At 36.7% G+C, this 18,477-nt stretch overlaps 1 protein-coding gene across 1 annotated transcript; it reads left to right on the forward strand.

The window, feature by feature from the left end:
- The first annotated feature begins 71 nt into the window (after positions 1-71).
- Positions 72-18,239, forward strand: LOC127876147 (survival motor neuron protein-like). The gene is made up of 7 exons (XM_052421132.1): positions 72-162; positions 500-574; positions 2,837-2,950; positions 4,828-5,034; positions 11,207-11,425; positions 15,092-15,220; positions 18,129-18,239. The coding sequence occupies exons 1-7, from the start codon at positions 124-126 to the stop codon at positions 18,165-18,167; spliced, it is 822 nt and encodes a 273-aa protein (XP_052277092.1). The 5' UTR covers positions 72-123; the 3' UTR covers positions 18,168-18,239.
- Positions 18,240-18,477: the final 238 nt, after the last annotated feature.

The raw sequence follows: 18,477 nt of genomic DNA on the forward strand, positions 1-18,477 counted from the left end.
TATTACTTGGATCACATAACCCAGACGTTTGCTTTATAGAAGCATAGTTTCTTATTGGTCAATCCAGTAACAATTAGCCAATCGTTTGATGTGAAACAAAGGATATTCGGCAAGTCCAGCATCATGGCGGACACAGGAGAAGTGTTGTTCCAAAAGGGACAGGTACACACTTGTTTATCAAATATTATGTTAAGTATATAAATAAAATGGTAAACAATTGTATTTTTTAGCTTTATTTTTAATTGTTGAGTTATCAATTATGTATCCGTTTAAAATAGTTTTAAGTATCACATGATTTCGCGACATAACTGTAATCGTTCATGGACGTTAAACTTTAATAATAATCATTTGATCAATTCGAATCCTACGATTTTATACTTTGAAAACAACATTCCATAACATAGAAGCGACCATGTTCTAGCTGATACTTGCAATAGTTAATTGTTGTGTTTAAACTCAGCATTGAGTTAAGTATGAGGATGTTATTATGTTGTTATAGGACGATAATGAGGAGGACATATGGGATGACACAGCGCTGATCAAGGCCTATGATGATGCTGTGTCTCTAATGAAGGTAAATGCCTTGAAAGACTCATTTAAGATCATCAAAAAAGAAAAATGTTTGTTTTATTTAGATGTAATTATATTTTTATTTCACCAAAGGTGAAGTCATTGGTATATTTGTATGGTCAGCAAATCTGGGCCGTATAGTTTGCAAATCTGAGCCATATGGTCCGCTAATCTGGGCCGTATGGCCCATGGTCCGTATAGTCCCTAATTCAAGTCATTAATCTGGCCCGGACTGCACCATCAAAAACACATAGATGGCCAAATTAGCTTCGTTACTGGATATTAAGGTTTTAAAGGTTCAAGTGCAGAAGATTGATTTTTCAATAGCTGTTTATCAGACACTCGTGTATTTAATTGCTACTGGATACAAATGAATTAAGGTTTTAAAGGTACAAGCAGACCTGTTTACTTCTACAGATTCGCCGTAGTTACTACGGATTATTTGGCTAAACTACGCACTACGGATTTGTACTGAAAAACTACGGATCCATTGATCAAAATGGTCAAATTTCAGTTTTTAATGGTACTTTCGCTTATTTTCGGTCTTTGCGGGTAATTTATCATTCATAATCATTTTGTCGCTTGCGTAGTAAAAAACTTTGAAATTCAAGCCTCCAGGGGAACGAGTGCTGATCGAGCTTGTCGAGTCGTCACCAAACAACAACTGACGTGCGTATTGGTTCGCAAAAACATTCAAATTAACAAAGGATATCATACGGTTATTCGGGAATAATGTAATGCGTGTGTTAATTCACGCAAAATACAATGTTTGAGATTAAAATTAAAATAAAATATTTATCAGAAATATGCACCGTGAATGTGCGTCACGGAAACAAGGATTGAGTAACTCGGGAAACCTATCAATCTATTTCTTTTTACCCCCCCCACGCATGGCCATAATGTATCAGTATTGAACATAGCCATTATTATAAAAGAAGAAGAAAAGAAGAAGAAGTGTTTATTATAATGAGTATGGTTCGCAAAAGGAAAGAGACAAACATGATTTGATTTATATGTTAGCGGATCTGTGTATACTCAGATTCATATGTATATTCTGCTTTATTATGTTTGTTACGCTGTACATTGTAATGAAATAGCATTGAACTGAGGTTGTCAAGTGCAAGATATTGAAAGGGAAACAAATGAAATATATTATTTTAACTCAATTTAATACATTATTAACACAACAAAAACACTAAAGGGTGTGTCAATATTTGTTTATGTTTTCCCCTTATGATATTTAATTTTAAAAAATACTGAATTAAATTAATAGCTACTCTTAAAGAGCTTATGATCAAATGGTGTATTTAAGAATCTATAGATTATTGTAAGTTTAATATGCATGTGGAAGGATATAATTATTAATTAAATATTGTCTTCATTGTAAGAAGACATTAAAGCACCACTTTATAATATAAAAATACTGTCAAACATGCACTTAAAAACAATTTTAATTCTGTTACTTATAATCATATTTATAATGCTTAATGTTTCCCAATTTCATGGTTTATCGCGCTATTTTTTCCAATTTCATGGTTTATTGCGCCATTTTTTCCAATTTCATGGTTTATTGCGCCATTTTTCCCTATCCAAATGGCAAAGGCTGTAACAAATAAAAGCAAATAAAATCACTTAACAGGTTTGATTATTAGCAAGTAAATTCATCTAATACTTTATGTACCTTTAAACTGATATGTGACCCAGTCATGGTGTTCTAATGCTCAAAATGATTGAAAAGGTTAAAACTACTGACAACAGCCCAAAACTACTGACAGATGCCCTCCATACTACTGAGAAGCAATCGGTAGGGTAAACAGGTCTGTACAAGTGTAGAATAATGATTTTTTAATAGCTGTTTATCAGACACTCATGTATTTAAGTGCGGCTGATTCAATTTTTAAAGTGTTGCAGTTATTGCATGGTCAGTTATATAATGTCCTTCCTGGAGACTGTATAATGTCAAATAAATGCAAGCAAATACACTTTATTCTGCATTTCTGATATCCTTATTCGGTATGATTTTCCATCATCAATTGAGCATCATTTTCAAACTAATTGTCTATTTTTGTCCAGATAATGAAGAATTTTGTGAATTATTCCTCAGAAAATCAAGGACAGTTTAAACTGTGGATCACTGCTGGTAATTTTTTTTTCAGTGGGGAAAATTATTTTTGTTGAACAAAGCCGCCTTTAAACGGCTAGTGTCACATTAGGTTCAAAACCCTTATTATTATTAAATAGCATTTTTAATTATTGGTATTACTAGATGAAGGTAGCTGAGCAGAACGGATTGGACTTGACAGAGCAAGTGGCCTCCTCAGCTGGCAAAATGAAAGGCAAAAAGAAAAAGAAAAGAAACAAAAACAAAAAACAAATTCAGGTATGATGTTGGTAGGGAATAAGAAAAATAATTATGTTACCTTTTGGCAATCATGGTTATGCATTTATACATTAGTACTATCATGGATATAAAACTAGCTCCTGTCTCCGCTGATGTTTAACTGAACTATGTGTAAAAAGTTTTGGCAGTCTAAACAGAAAGCTCAGGGGTGTGATTTTTCCGCTGATCGGCGGATTCCCGCTGATTGGGTTGTCCAGGGTTGTTTTTGAGATTCGCAAAAAATTTGTAAAAAAAAATAGGGAGGGGGTATGGCTGATTTTCGGGGCGAATTTCATAAATCAAATATCCGCGGCCACGAAGCCTTTCTGCATATTACACTAGTAGATTCTACCTAAGCATTTTTGAAAAGAGCGATATCATATGCTGTTGTTTCCCAATCTTCCAATAAAATTCGGTCTTTTAAAATGTGTTTGGTAATTCCTTGCTGATTTGTGTGCAAATGGCGAACTTGTGAAGCAAAAATGAAGATTATTGAACGAAGTAATCTCACACAATCTCTGAGATTGTCAAATTATTCAAAAACAACTTCCAATGGGAAAAAAAACAACAGTGGATATAAAGCAGGAAGCTAAACCAATTTTCGAATTGGTACTTAAGATCGACTGTCCTGGTAAGGCAGTGAATTCCATGTAAAAAATCTTGAACTACGCAGCCTGTGGTAAAGTGTTGTTAGTTGAAGACTGTAACAGTGTTGACCATATTTCCAAGGTAAAGACATTGAGCTCAACCGCAAGCTTTCCGTCATTGTTCACAGGGATCAGAGCACATATTGTTTTTGATCACAATTAAGAATGTTTACTTTGTTTATCTAATATATTAAATGTGAAGTAAAAAAGGTTTCCCTAAATACATCTTGTAATTAAGTATAAGAAAGTGCTTATTCAAATGTGTGTTTTAACGTTTATTATTGCGTTCTGCATGGGATTGGCGTAGTCAAAATCAGTCGACAATTTTCGTTCCCTTGGACTTCACCTCAATATCACCCATGAGGCTTAATTTAGCAGTCACAATTGCCGATGTATGCCTTGTGGAGCTTATTTTCATCTGAGCTTGTCTGAAATGTTATAATTATTTTTATGCCCCTGGATCGAATGATCGGGGGTATATTGTTTTTGGCCTGTCTGTCTTTCTTTCTGTCTGTCATTCCGTCATTCTGTCACAAAACTTTAACCTTGCAATAAAATTTTGCAATAACTTTTGAAATATTGAACATAGCAACTTTATATTTGGCATGCATGTGTATCTAATGGAGCTGCACATTTTGAGTGGTGAAAGGTCAAGGTCATCCTTCAAAGTCAAAGGTCAACAAAAAAAGCGGCGCATTAGGGGGCATTGTGTTTCTGACAAACACATCTCTTGTTATTTAGAAATATTGAAATAAAAATGTATGTAACCGCTAATGTTCACCAACATGAGATAAGGTGTCAAGTCTAAGTTTTTCTCCTTAACTGAAAGTCCAATGTCTTACTCAAACTTAAAATCAAGAAAGGTCATACTTGGTTATTTAACAGCTTTATCCGGACTGTAACTTTGTCATTTTCATGCAATTTAAAATTAACTACACAAATAACTGCCATGAAGAGACAAAGTATCATATTTTACACCTGTGTCATTCCTCAAAGGTCAATATCAAAATAAGAAGTCAGAGATCCAATTCGGGTACAAAATACCTTGTCTGGGCTGTAAGATTGTCAATTGTCATGCATCTAACAATACTTTACCACGAATGAGCACCACAAGGAGATCATTTTATCTCGGCATTTCTAAAATCAAGCTCAGAAATAACCAGAGCATTTATTTTGTCGATTAAGTGGGTGTTTAAAATCTCTTATATTTGCTTGCTTTTATGTTTCAAGTGGAAACAAGGGGATCTCTGTCGAGCTAAATACACTGAAGATGGCTGTGTATACGATGCTGAAATCATTTCCATTGATGATGCATGTGGAACATGTACAGTGCGATATCTGAATTACGAAAATGAAGAAGAACAAGACTTGAAAAACCTTCAGCAACCAAAGAGGCGATCACTAGCAGCAAAATCATTAGAGCAGTCTGAGGCTGAGGTACAACTTTCCTGAATACATACTTGTTTTCATTTGTATGCCCCCAAAGGAGGGCATATAGTGATCACACTGTCCGTCTGTCTGTCCGTCTTTCTATCACACTTTGCGTTTAGGTTTCAAAAAAATGCTCATAACTTCTATGTCGCTTCAGATGTAACACTCATATTTGGTATGCATGTGTATATGGACAAGGCCTTTCCATATACACACAAATTTTGACCCCTTTGACCTTGAACTTAGGGTCCACGTTTAGGTTTCGAAAAATGCTCATAACTTCTATCAAAGCGTTTATCGGGGGCATATGTCATCCTACACTACGCGGCCCGCGATTTTTGCCTAAATCACCGACACGCGGTGGTCATTATTTATTTTGGGTGAAAAATCACCGCAATCTCGCGCGTTTCATCACGCTAGGTCGAGCATGATCACCGCGAATGCTATAAATATAATCTCCACGGTGATTCACCGCGATTCACTGCGTTCATGAAAACGCGGTAAAGAACGATTTTCCTACATCACATGTACATGTATAATCTTCACAAAGATTATAGCAATATGGGATTAATATCATTGTTGGCAGATATAAGAGAGTAGCCTTTTTAAAATGTCAACATGTATTTCACACCCATGTACCTGACAGGTTATTTTTGTCTTTTTAAATGATGCGTATAGAACAAAACAGTGTTCGCACCTAGCTGTATGATACCGTTCCTGGAGGAGTGATAATTGCGTTTTTGATTATGCAATTAACAGTTTGAAGCCATGGAAAACTCATAACTGATTGTAATGTAATCGTCATATTTTCCCCGAGTCTCTTGATTCCCCGATACATATGTTTCAACTGTCTCTATCACATACATGCAACTTCTTCCGACTTTATCCATTACTTGATAATCCCGCATATGCCCGATTTCCATTTTAAAAGCAAATTCTGGTTAAAATTGACGATAAGAGTCCTAAAGAATGTCATACACAAACATTCGAAAAAATCAAATGAATTTCGGCATATGTTTCTATTTAAAGATTTGATGAAATAAGCCCCAAATCAGATCAGTTGTATTGTACATGCGTAAATCACCTGACACGGTTTGCACGCGTCGTGTACAGCTATTTTCGGTTACAAATTCTAGCCACAAATACATAGTGCAAATGAATTAAATTAACTTCTTTGTTCTGATAAAAAGCGCGCGAAAAATCGATGTGTGTGTATTTATTTGTAAATAAACATTTTATAGCGGGTAAAACATTGATATCATTAATTTTAATTTCCATTAAAATTTTCGTTGTGAATTTTAACTTAATTCAGACTTAATTCAGTGCTTCAGCTAGGCCTAAATCGAAGGGCGCCGCGCCCTGCCCTCCCGAACATCCGCCCTGCCCACCCCCCTCCCCCCCCCCCCCCCCCCCCCCCTCAAAAAAAAAAATTTTTTTTTTTTTTTTTTTTTTTACATATGATAATTCATAAATCTCTTATTTCATTGTAATTATTTTAATCCTCATTGTAGACATTATATTTGAATGGTTTAATAATAATGGGAATAATACAATGATTTATAACATATAAATTAACATGCAATAGGAAGCATTCCAGAAACACCCGCGTGCTCGAACGTGCCCTTTTCACAAAATACTGCGCGTCGAAAGTGCCCATTTGACAATAAACTGCGCGTCGAAAGTGCCCTTTTGACAAAAAAGCCCCCTGCCCTTTTCAAATCCGAGCTGGAGCACTGTTAATTACCGGGGTACCTCGTGAAATACTTGGCATTGACCTTTCCTCTAAATAAAATATAATTAAAACATGCTCTGTTGTAACCGTTACGCTGTTTCATTTCCTTCATTATTGAAACAATTATTGTATTGTATACTGACTACACACAAGTGTCGTGTACAGTTCATAATCTTCTTCAACGACCAATAAACAACTAAATTTATATTTAGATTTAATGCAACATGTACACATCATTTTCTGGGAATAGAGAAAGGGAGTTAATTTTAAATTTAAATTATAAACCAATATCTGTTTTTTGAAATTATCAAACTTTTATATATATATTAGTTATTCTTATGAAAATAAATATCATTATTTTAAATGTTTTAAGCAAGTCTGTTTCCGAGAACAAATATGGGAATTAACTGTGTGAGCTACTTCAATATGTTAACAGCTATACAATCATTGTTTTGACAGGCGACACGTGCTTATCTTAAGTTTATTTCTGGTAATACACAGAATATTGGATGTTCGGGTCTTGATTGGATAATAAAACAAAGACGCAGTCGGCGGTTTTCAGTAGAACTTTTGTTCTTACTAACTTAATCAATAGTGCATGTGCTTATCTAACATTTAGGGATCATCAACACGGGTTCTAGCAACTTGCACAGACCATAATACACATTCCGATGGTTACATTCAGTAGCACACGTGGTCAGAAACTAACAAGTTCGAGTACAGAGATTATGATCTGAAAAATTGCATGGGGTCCGAAATGAAACAGAATGCCACCAAATCAAACGATTCACCGCCTAATTTTAAGTGTAACAAACTATGTTTGAAACATTTAGAATAACGATAATTCCGAATGATCACGGCTTCCATTTTCAAAAGTATATGCTGTTCAACATTGCTCAATAAATTGTAAAGACAAACGTTTACTAATGTTCCATCAAATGAATTTTACATGTTACTATTTTACTAAATAGATCTAGCAGCCCAATGGCGATTGGAGACACGTACATCACCTGAAGCAATTTGTAAATTTAAATTAAGATGCACATGTAAAAGTAATTTTCTGAAAATCGGGACGAAGTGAAAGTATTTATTTTACAAATAAACCAACATTTGATTTTATTCAAATGGTCAGCATTATTTATATTTGTGTCGTCTGTGTATTTTAGCAACTCTTAAGCAAATAGATATCGTTTATTTCGACGTTTAAAGCAAATCTCGTTTCCAAGATTAAACTATGTAAATTTCTCCGGTATGGTTACTGACCTACAAAATCATTGACAGATGACATCCGATGGTAATTGTATGAAGTATGCAGAGAAGCTGACGAAATGTTAAAACAATCGCGTAGAAGTACAAATATCAGGTTATCATCTGTACCTGTCAATAATCTTGACATTTGTTAAAAAGTTGAAATTTAAATCTTGTAGTCACCGCGAATCACGGCGATTTGCAGTGTTTCGGGATGATTCTACAGCTGATCTTTATCGCGAAATGGTCGCAGTGAAATCACGGCGGAATCACCTCGAATCAACCACAGAGTGTTATTGCGGTGAATCGCCGCGTTATGCGGTGAATCACCGCGTTGTGCGGTGAATCACCATGATTTGCCACGTTGGCCCAAAAGCGGTGATCGGTGATTTAGGCAAAAATCTCGGGCCGCATAGTGTATGGAGACAGCTCTTGTTTGAATGTTAAGTCGCATCATCCAGAAATGGGTCATTTGCCATTTGCAGCCAATTCTGCTCCATCCCAGCCTGCACTGCATAGTTTTCAATTTTGTTGTCATAACATAGCCACTATGCACTGCATAGTTTTCAATTTTGTTGTCATAACATAGCCACTATTATAATTATGCCCTCCTTCGAAGAAGAGGGGGTATATTGTTATGCACATGTCGGTTGGATGGTCCGTCCACCAGATGGTTTCCGGATGATAACTCAAGAATGCTTAGTCCTAGGATCATGAAACTTCATAGGAACATTGATCATGACAGGCAGATGACTCCTATTGATTTTCAGGTCACTAGGTCAAAGGTCACATTGACTCGAAATAGTAAAATGGTTTCAGGATGATAACTCGAGAATGCTTATGCCTAGGATCATGAAACTTCATAGGAACATTGATCATAACTGGCAGATGACCCTATTGATTTTCAGGTCACTAGGTCAAAGGTCAAGGTCAGAGTGACTCGAAATAGTTAAATGGTTTCCGGATGATAACTCAAGAATGCTTACGCCTAGGATCATGAAACTTCATAGGTACATTGATCATGACTGGCAGATGACCCATATTAATTTTTAGGTCACTAGGTCAAAGGTCAAGGGCAAAGTGACTCGAAAAAGTAAAATGGTTTCCGGATGATAACTAAAGAATGCTCACGCCTAGGATCATGAAACTTCATAGGTACATTGATCATGACTGGCAGATGACCCCTATTAATTTTCAGGTCACTAGGTCAAAGGTCAAGGTCACAGTGACTTGAAACAGTAAAATGGTTTCCTGATGATAACTCTAGAATAATTAGACCTAGGATCATGAAACTTCATAGGTATATTGATCACCTGGCAGTTTACCCCTATTTATTTTCAGGTCACTAGGTCAAAGGTCAAGGTCGCAGTGACAAAAAACGTATTCACACAATGGCTGCCACTACAACTGACAGCCCATATGGGGGGCATGCATGTTTTACAAACAGCACTTGTTCAATCATTTCTTGTTGTCTTCTTTGAGTATTTAAAGAATCAAATCATGATAGAACAGAGTCATGGGATGTGTGCTGCTTACATGTACACGTGATTTAGAAAATACCTAAAGGGAAAAAAATATCCTACCAAATCACCCTTACAGTGTCTGCCAAAACTCTTCATCGTCAATCCCTCTTGTGGAAACCTTGATAGAACAGTCACAGTGATAGAGCGTATGTCTGTGTGTGGGTTACAGTGTCCAAGACTGGCCAGACTCAATCATTAATCACAAATTATTTTTAAATGATTTACAACTGATGTCCACTTTGAAAAGATGATGTTTCAGGTTCGATACCTGTTTTTCTACCTCCAGGTATAGGTCAAACATTAAATTTGGTCATAACCAGATTAAAACCGTAACTGGTCTGTAACTTAATCATTCATGATGAAATAAAAAATAATAATTTACTATACTAATTTACCATGTGGAAACAACAAGTCACGTATGAAACTCTCGCAAAAGCTCAAAAGTCAATGTCACATTTAAAGATCAAATGTTAAAACAGCCTTTCCTCACTTTTAACTGCATCATTCATCATGGTAAAAGTGATTCGCATGATGTGATGGTGTTAATAAGTATCAATAGGTCTTAGATCAACATTGCAAATCGAGATTGAAGCTCAAAAAAGTCATCATTTATTTAGGCTTTTGAAATAACTTTGCAGCATTTACAAGCTTGCTGATTGGTTGATACTGTAATCAAGTTCCTGGGTCATAGAACAAGATCACAATATAAAATCAAAAGTTAAATAAGAGAATTAAACTGAGACTTTCTCCAATCTCTACCTGAATTATTATGCTCCCCCAAAATTTATTTTGGGGGGAGCATATAGTCGCCGCTTCGTCTGTCCGTCCGTGTGTCCGTCTGTGCACAATTTTTGTCCGGGGTATTTCTCAGCAACAAATGACCGGAATTCAATGAAACTTTATGGGAAGCTTCACTACCAAGAGGAGATGTGCATATTATCAGCGGGTTCTGGTCGGATGATTTTTCACAGAGTTATGGCCCTTTGAAATTTTCTATAAAAAAATTCTTCTCCCCCCAACTGCTGTGCCCTCAAGACATTTCCTTTTATCTGAATATATAGTGCAATATTGTGACAAAAAAAAGCTTTGAGGAGCATCACCGTCTCTGACAGTTTCCTTTTTTTTACTGACTTTAATTTTGTGTGTGAAAATGACACTTTAGTATAAAATCAAAAGTTAAATAAGAGAATTAAACTGAGACTTTCTCCAATCTCTACCTGAATTATTATGCTCCCCCAAAATTTATTTTGGGGGGAGCATATAATCGCCGCTTCGTCTGTCCGTCCGTGTGTCCGTCCGTGCACAATTTTTGTTCGGGGTATTTCTCAGCAACTAATGACCGGAATTCAATGAAACTTTATGGGAAGCTTCACTACCAAGAGGAGATGTGCATATTATCAGCGGGTTCTGGTCGGATGATTTTTCACAGAGTTATGGCCCTTTGAAATTTTCTATAAAAAAATTCTTCTCCCCCCAACTGCTGTGCCCTCAAGACATTTCCTTTTATCTGAATATATAGTGCAATATTGTGACAAAAAAAAGCTTTGAGGAGCATCACCGTCTCTGACAGTTTCCTTTTTTTTACTGACTTTAATTTTGTGTGTGAAAATGACACTTTAGTCAATCTCACATTACAATCTGTTGGAGATATTATACCTTCATATTCTCTGTACAGACAGACAGTGGGATGGACTTTAAGAGCGCTCACAGTTCTACCAGGCTCCGTTCATCTCGCACTCCAAGCCATGCACAGCAATTTGCCCCTGGGTTACCCCCATGGGGAGGACCTGCGCCGGACCGGACATCTCACAAGCCCATGGGCTTCATACCACCTCACATGCCCATGTTCCCACCCCAGCATGGAGTCTTCCATCCAGCATGGGGTTCTTCACAGGTTGGTGCTAGGACAGTTTGAAATGACAAGGGCATGTTTGATTTATCTCCTTTCAACTGATTTTTGGTTTTTAGCTCCACTGGCCAGAGGCCAGCGGGGCTTATGTCATGGTCCTGTGTCCGTCGTGCGTGCGTCCATCAGTGCGTTAACTTTTTCTTTAAACATCTTCTCCTAAACTACAAGTCCAATTCTGATAAAACTTATCACAAATGTTCCTGGGGTGAACCTCTTTTAAATTTATTCAAATTATGCCCCTGGGGTAATATTTGACCCCGCCCCGGGGGTCAATAAATTGAACATATGCTTATATAAAGCCTATTTTGTGCAAACTTTAAAAATCTTCTGTCCATAACCATTGGGCCTAGTGCTACCACATTTGGTATGTAGTGACATTTAATAGTTCTCTTCTTTGTTTGTTCAAATTATGCCCCTGGGGTCAAATTTCACCCTGCCCCGGGGGTCACAAAAATGAACATATGCTTATATAAAGCCTATTTTGTGCAAACTTTAAAATATTCTTTTCCATAAACGTAGGGCCTAGGGCTAACAAATTTGGTATGTAGTGACATGTAATAGTTCTCTACTTAGTTTGTTCAAATTATGCCCCTGGGGTCAAATTTGACCCTGCCCCGGGGGTCACAAAAATAAACATGCGCTTAAATAAGGCCTAATTTGTGCAAACTTTAAAAATCTTCTTGTCCATAACCGTATGGCATAGGGCTACCAAATTTGGTATGTAGTGACATCTAAAAGTCCTCTACCAAGTTTGTTCAAATTATACCCCTGGGGTCAAATTTGACTGTTTTAATTTAAGGTTTTAGGTAGCAGTGGTGTAATGGATATGGTGTCCGCCTAGCGACCGGGAGGTCACGGGTTCGATCCCCACCGTGGGAGCGTTCTTTAGATCTCCCCAAAGACACCAAGTACTGGTTCTAGGCCCAGGAAACGGACTCGAGAGCGTTTATATAAGCCTTAGGCTTTCGATGCAATCGAGCTAAAATAAATAGGTTTAAACTTTAAACTAAATTTGACCGTTCCCTAGGAGTCACAAAATTGAACATATGCTTATATTGGACCTATTTTGTGAAAACTTTAAACCTGCTTGTCCATAACCATTTGGCCTATTTCTACCAAATTTAGTATGCATTAAAATCTTTAAGTTCTCTACCAAGATTTTTCAAATTATGCCCCTGGGGTCAAATTTGTTCCTGCCACGGGGTCACAAAAATGAGCATATGCTTAAATAAGGCCTATTTTGTACAAACAAAAATCTTCTTGTTCATAATTATAGAGCCTAGGGCTACTAAATTTCGTATTTAGTGACATCTAATAGTCCTCTACCAAATTTGTCCAAATTATTCCCCTGGGCTCAAATTTGACCCTGCCCCAGGGGTCACAAAACTGAACATATGCTTATAATTATAACGCCTCTTTTGTGCAAACTTTAAAAATCTATCTGTCCATAACCGTTTGGCCTAGGGCTACCAAATTTGGTATGCAGTAACATCTTATAGTTCTCTACCAAGTTTGTTCAAATTATGCCCCTGGGGCCAAATTTATCCCTTGAAGGTTCCCATTAAAAAGTTGTTCAAGAAAATTTGATTCGTCAAAAAACATGGCCACAGGAAGTCGTTGAACTTTGCATGTTTATGCCTTTTTGCTATTTATTCATTATGGGATCAATAAACTATTTTCTTTTCAAACTTAAAGTTTATCAAAATACACTTGGAATAACTTATTAATTATAAGAGATAAATGCATACATGTCGAGCGTGAAAGGTAGACCAACATGTTAACTACATGTATCCATAAATGTTAACCCTTTACCAAACGACACATTTTGGACTGCCCCAAATTGAAAGTGATTGCAGACGAGAAATAATATTTTAAAGGACTATTTATAAATTGGCTGGGTGGGTAGAAATCATTTTGATAAAAGGAGAAATTGCTCATCATGAGCAATTTCTCCGTTTTGAAACCAGAAGTCCTGTTTTCAAAACGAAAACAAACTCTTCAGAAGGCGTTATGGTCTATTGGAACGTCAGATGGAAAAAGTAAAGGAAAATACGGTCAAGCTAATTGTTTGTCATGATATCTCTTTAAAACTCACGCCATATGCAAGTAGTGTTGCCATGATTGCAACATCTTGATGAATTATAATTCAATTTTTTGTCTCATAAACATTTATTTTGTCTAACAAACAACCTCTACAAAATTATCATTCCTACTGCCTTTCGGCACCTCATGAACCTGAAAAACTCGTAAAGTTATGTTTCCTCAGGCAAATATCTTCTTTGTACAATAAACAATTTCTTCACCACGTTAACAATCCTGCTACACTCACTAATGCCTCAAGAATGAAGTAAAGTTCAGGTGATCTACGTCATTAGGTATTGTGCATATGTCATGAACTATATAAGTAACAGAAACTTTGAAACCTACAAACACTTTTTGGAATTTTGGAAAAAGATTCATGATTGAATGAAGGAACTTTCATTAATATTGTAGAACATGTGTAGATTTGATCTTCAGCATATAAACATATGTGAAATAGAATGAACGACAATATCTTTTGGAGAGATAAATGTACATACATTATAAGCAAAGGACCTGTGCGACAATTCCCGGGCTTTTTAGTCTGTATAGTTAACACCGTAGTAACGTTTTCCATATATAAAAATGCTCAGCCTCCCAACTTTAAGCGCCCATTGGGACGAGGGATAGAAAGAGAAAGTCACATGCTTGAGTACATTTCGACCCATGCGCATTGCACGCTTTGTTCGCATAAAAAAACAGTGGAGCGATACAGGGCCATCATGGCCCTCTTGTTAAATTGTAGATGGATGTTGTGTTTTTTATGCCCCCAGATCGAAAGATTGGGGTCATATTGTTTTTGGCCTGTCTGTCTGTCTGTCATTCAGTCATTCATTGTGTGTCCCAAAACTTTAACCTTGGTTACTTTTGCATTATTGAAGATAGCAACTTGATATCTGGCATGCATTTGTATCTCATGGAACTGCACAATTCGAGTGGTGAAAGGTCAAGGTCATTCTTCAAAGTCAAAGGTCAAAAATATGGCTTCAAAGCGGCGGGGCATTATGTTTCTGACGAACACATTTCTTGTTCTTGTTTTCAATTATAAGGTTCATTTCAAGACTGCTATTTCAAGACACAGAAAACCCCAATTTATCACTGGTTAAAACTTGTTCGCCTTGTTGTGAGTTTTTATCCTTTTAAAATATATTATTGTTTTTAAATGTTCTTATTCAAATTAATTTCTATTTCTAATACAATTTTAGTAGTACTTACAAGCTTTTTGCACACCTTCCTTATTACCACAGTTTATTTCAATGTAGCACTTAAGCCAATGTTGTTGTTTTTATGTGAGATGATTTGGCAGTCTTCACAACCTTCCATTATTTTTTTATTTACTAAACCTGTGTTGATTGACTCATATATTATTAGTCCGTCTTACTGTGACATTTCTATGTGCTTAATCAGCTACTTCTTTGTAATAAATAGTTTTTGTATATTTAATACCATGTCCATGTGGCCTTTCACAAAATATATTTTATTATATATGAGCAAATTTTGCTGTTAGTTTAGTAAATAGCATGCCCCTTCTGCTGTACACAAGATATAATTCCAGATTCCCCCTGATTTCAGGCAATGCCAATGATGCCTCCACCACCCCCACCCCCTCCCCTGCCTGACATGTCAGAGAAGGACAATGAGGCTCTATGCAGCATGCTCATGGCATGGTATATGAGCGGCTACCACACTGGCTACTATCAGGTATGACACTGTCCAGCATGCTCATGGCATGGTATATGAGCGGCTACCACACTGGCTACTATCAGGTATGACACTGTCCAGCATGCTCATGGCATGGTATATGAGCGGCTACCACACTGGCTACTATCAGGTATGACACTGTCCAGCATGCTCTTGGCATGGTATATGAGCGGCTACCACACTGGCTACTATCAGGTATGACACTGTCCAGCATGCTCATGGCATGGTATATGAGCGGCTACCTTACTGGCTACTATCAGGTATGACACTGTCCAGCATGCTCATGGCATGGTATATGAGCGGCTACCACACTGGCTACTATCAGGTATGACACTGTCCAGCATGCTCATGGCATGGTATATGAGCGGCTACCTTACTGGCTACTATCAGGTATGTCACTGTGCAGCATGCTCATGGCATGGTATATGAGCGGCTACCACACTGGCTACTATCAGGTATGTCACTGTGCAGCATGCTCATGGCATGGTATATGAGCGGCTACCACACTGGCTACTATCAGGTATGTCACTGTGCAGCATGCTCATGGCATGGTATATGAGCGGCTACCACACTGGCTACTATCAGGTATGACACTGTGCAGCATGCTCATGGCATGGTATATGAGCGGCTATCACACTGGCTACTATCAGGTATGTCACTGTGCAGCATGCTCATGGCATGGTATATGAGCGGCTTCCACACTGGCTACTATCAGGTATGTCACTGTGCAGCATGCTCATGGCATGGTATATGAGCGGCTACCACACTGGCTACTATCAGGTATGACACTGTCCAGCATGCTCATGGCATGGTATATGAGCGGCTATCACACTGGCTTCTATCAGGTATGACACTGTGCAGCATGCTCATGGCATGGTATATGAGCGGCTACCACACTGGCTACTATCAGGTATGTTTGGGAGCCAAGGCAGTTTGAGGAATAAGCAAGGAATTATTGTTTTCAACATTGCAATGTTATGTAGTTTTGGGTACAGTTTACATGTGTACCAAGAATCCTTATAGGTAGGATAGGTATCATGGCCGAATCAAAAGTTATGATTTATGTTCAGCATTGACAAATTTCTTTGTAAATCAATAAAACACAGATTTCTACACTCTTTACCCATATATTACTATTCTTAAATGGACATTTATATGTTTGTTTAATTGTATATTAATTAAATTTATCTTTAAATGTGTACCACCAAGTTAGGAGACCATTGCTTGTCAGAGGCCTACTTTCAAACATTTTAACTGAAATAATTGATTTAATTAGGGATGCATGAGGTTAACCTGTTAACCTACCGAAACAATCAGGCATGCTTTAAATTAGACAGTAAATTGTTAAGCTAATTTGATAACAAAACAACAATTGTTAAATTGTTATGCCCCCCAGATCAATCCATGGTTTCCAGATGATAACTCAAGAACTCTTATGCATAGGATTAGGTACATTGATCATGACTCGCAGATGACCCCTATTGATTTTCAGGTCACTAGGTCAAAGGTAAAGGTCATGGTGACCCGAAATAGTAAAATGGTTTCCGGATTATAACTCAAGAACACTTATGCCTAGGATCATGAAACTGCATAGGTACATAGATCATGACTCGCAGATGACCCCTATTGGTTTTCAGGTCACTAGGTCAAAGGTCAAGGTTACTCAACTTAGAAAAATGGTTTCCGGATGATAACTCAAGAACGCTTACGCCTAGGATCATGAAACTTCATAGGTACATTGATCATGACTCGCAGATGACCCCTATTGACTTTCCGGTCACTAGGTCAAGGTCACAGTGACTTGACACAGTAAAATGGTTTCCGGATGATAACTCAAGAAAGCTTACATGTACGCCTAGGATCATGAAACTTCATAGGTACATTGATCATGACTGGCAGATGACCCCTATTGATTTTCAGGTCACTTGGTCAAAGGTCAAGGTCACAGTGCCAAAAAACGTATTCACATAATGGCTGCCGCTACAACTGACAGCCCATATGGGGGGCATGCATGTTTTACAAACAGCCCTTGTTTTTCAGTAAACTTGAAAGATGGATAGATGGCAATATGGAAATTATGCACGTCATTTCATTTTATTCCTACTCAAGAATTATGGTTGCTATGGCAACAAATACAAGATATTAAAAAAAACACAATGACAATGGTGGAGTTTCACCGATAGGGGACAATATTGCTTGGCAATCTCAGATTCTTTTGTTTATTTAAAAACATTAGTAACTAGCAGTATTTGAGATCATAATGCTTAGTAACATCGCTATTAAATGAATACACTGATTATTGAAAAAAAATCCATTTCCTTCAAAATTAATATACTTAAATTTGTACTCTTTACTTAAATTTAGAACATTAACACTGAACAAAGAAACACAACATTGTTGTTAGTGTTATGACGTGCATGTAACGTAAGCCCCACCAAAAATAGAGTAATGACTTGTGTATGACGTGCATGTAATGTAAGCCCCACCAAAAATAGAGTAATGACCTGTGAAAATTAATATTGTTTATTTCTTATAAAAAATACAAAATTGTACAACAGTACATATATTTACAAAATTATTTAAATAAATTGTATAAAACATTTTATTAAGAAAATGATATGGCCGCTTATGCTATCAACGCAAGCGATCTTAAATTACTTTTTTTTATAGAGAGAACATGTACAACGACAGTACAAGCATAATGACGATTAAAAAAAGTATACTTTAACATTTTTACTTTTTAAGATTGTGTAATTAAGCGGTTAATAACTGGTTAGAGTAGTGTTAACCAGTTAATATTTTTTGTAACCTGTTGCATCCCATGATTTAAAGCAATATGGTAAAAAAATGTATCAAACTGTACACAATATTCACAATAACACATTTAATTATTTTCTATCCTAAACAGGGCTTACAACAGGGCAAGAAAACATTTCCAAAGAGATGACATTCAAAGTAAGAGTGAATGAAGACCATGCTTATATTGATGTACAATAATTGAATAAAATTTTTGAAAATCTTTGTTTTTAATCAAATTAATCAAGATCGACTCTCTATGTTTTGTCAGCTTATTTTATAAGCAAAGAGCCTTTTGGAACAATTCAAGCCAACAAAAAATTAGGTATGTTAATGGACCGGAACAAGTGATATCTCCTTTTCTATGCTTTCAGGAGTGTTGACAAATTGTTTTTAATGCTGCTCATCTAATAAGTGTATATTCTTCATAGGGATATCTTTAAAATAAATGTTTATGTGTC

Source organism: Dreissena polymorpha, chromosome 4 (genome assembly GCF_020536995.1).
Source record: "Dreissena polymorpha isolate Duluth1 chromosome 4, UMN_Dpol_1.0, whole genome shotgun sequence".
Classification (NCBI taxonomy): domain Eukaryota; kingdom Metazoa; phylum Mollusca; class Bivalvia; order Myida; family Dreissenidae; genus Dreissena; species Dreissena polymorpha.

What these genes read in the sequence shown, in the direction of transcription:
- LOC127876147 (XM_052421132.1), top strand. Translation starts at nt 124, where the DNA reads ATGGCGGACACAGGAGAAGTGTTGTTCCAAAAGGGACAG. An exon ending in ATGCTGTGTCTCTAATGAAG is followed by an intron (nt 575 to 2,836) that starts GTAAATGCCTTG and finishes TGGTATTACTAG; the next exon opens with ATGAAGGTAGCTGAGCAGAA. An exon ending in AAAACAAAAAACAAATTCAG is followed by an intron (nt 2,951 to 4,827) that starts GTATGATGTTGG and finishes TTATGTTTCAAG; the next exon opens with TGGAAACAAGGGGATCTCTG.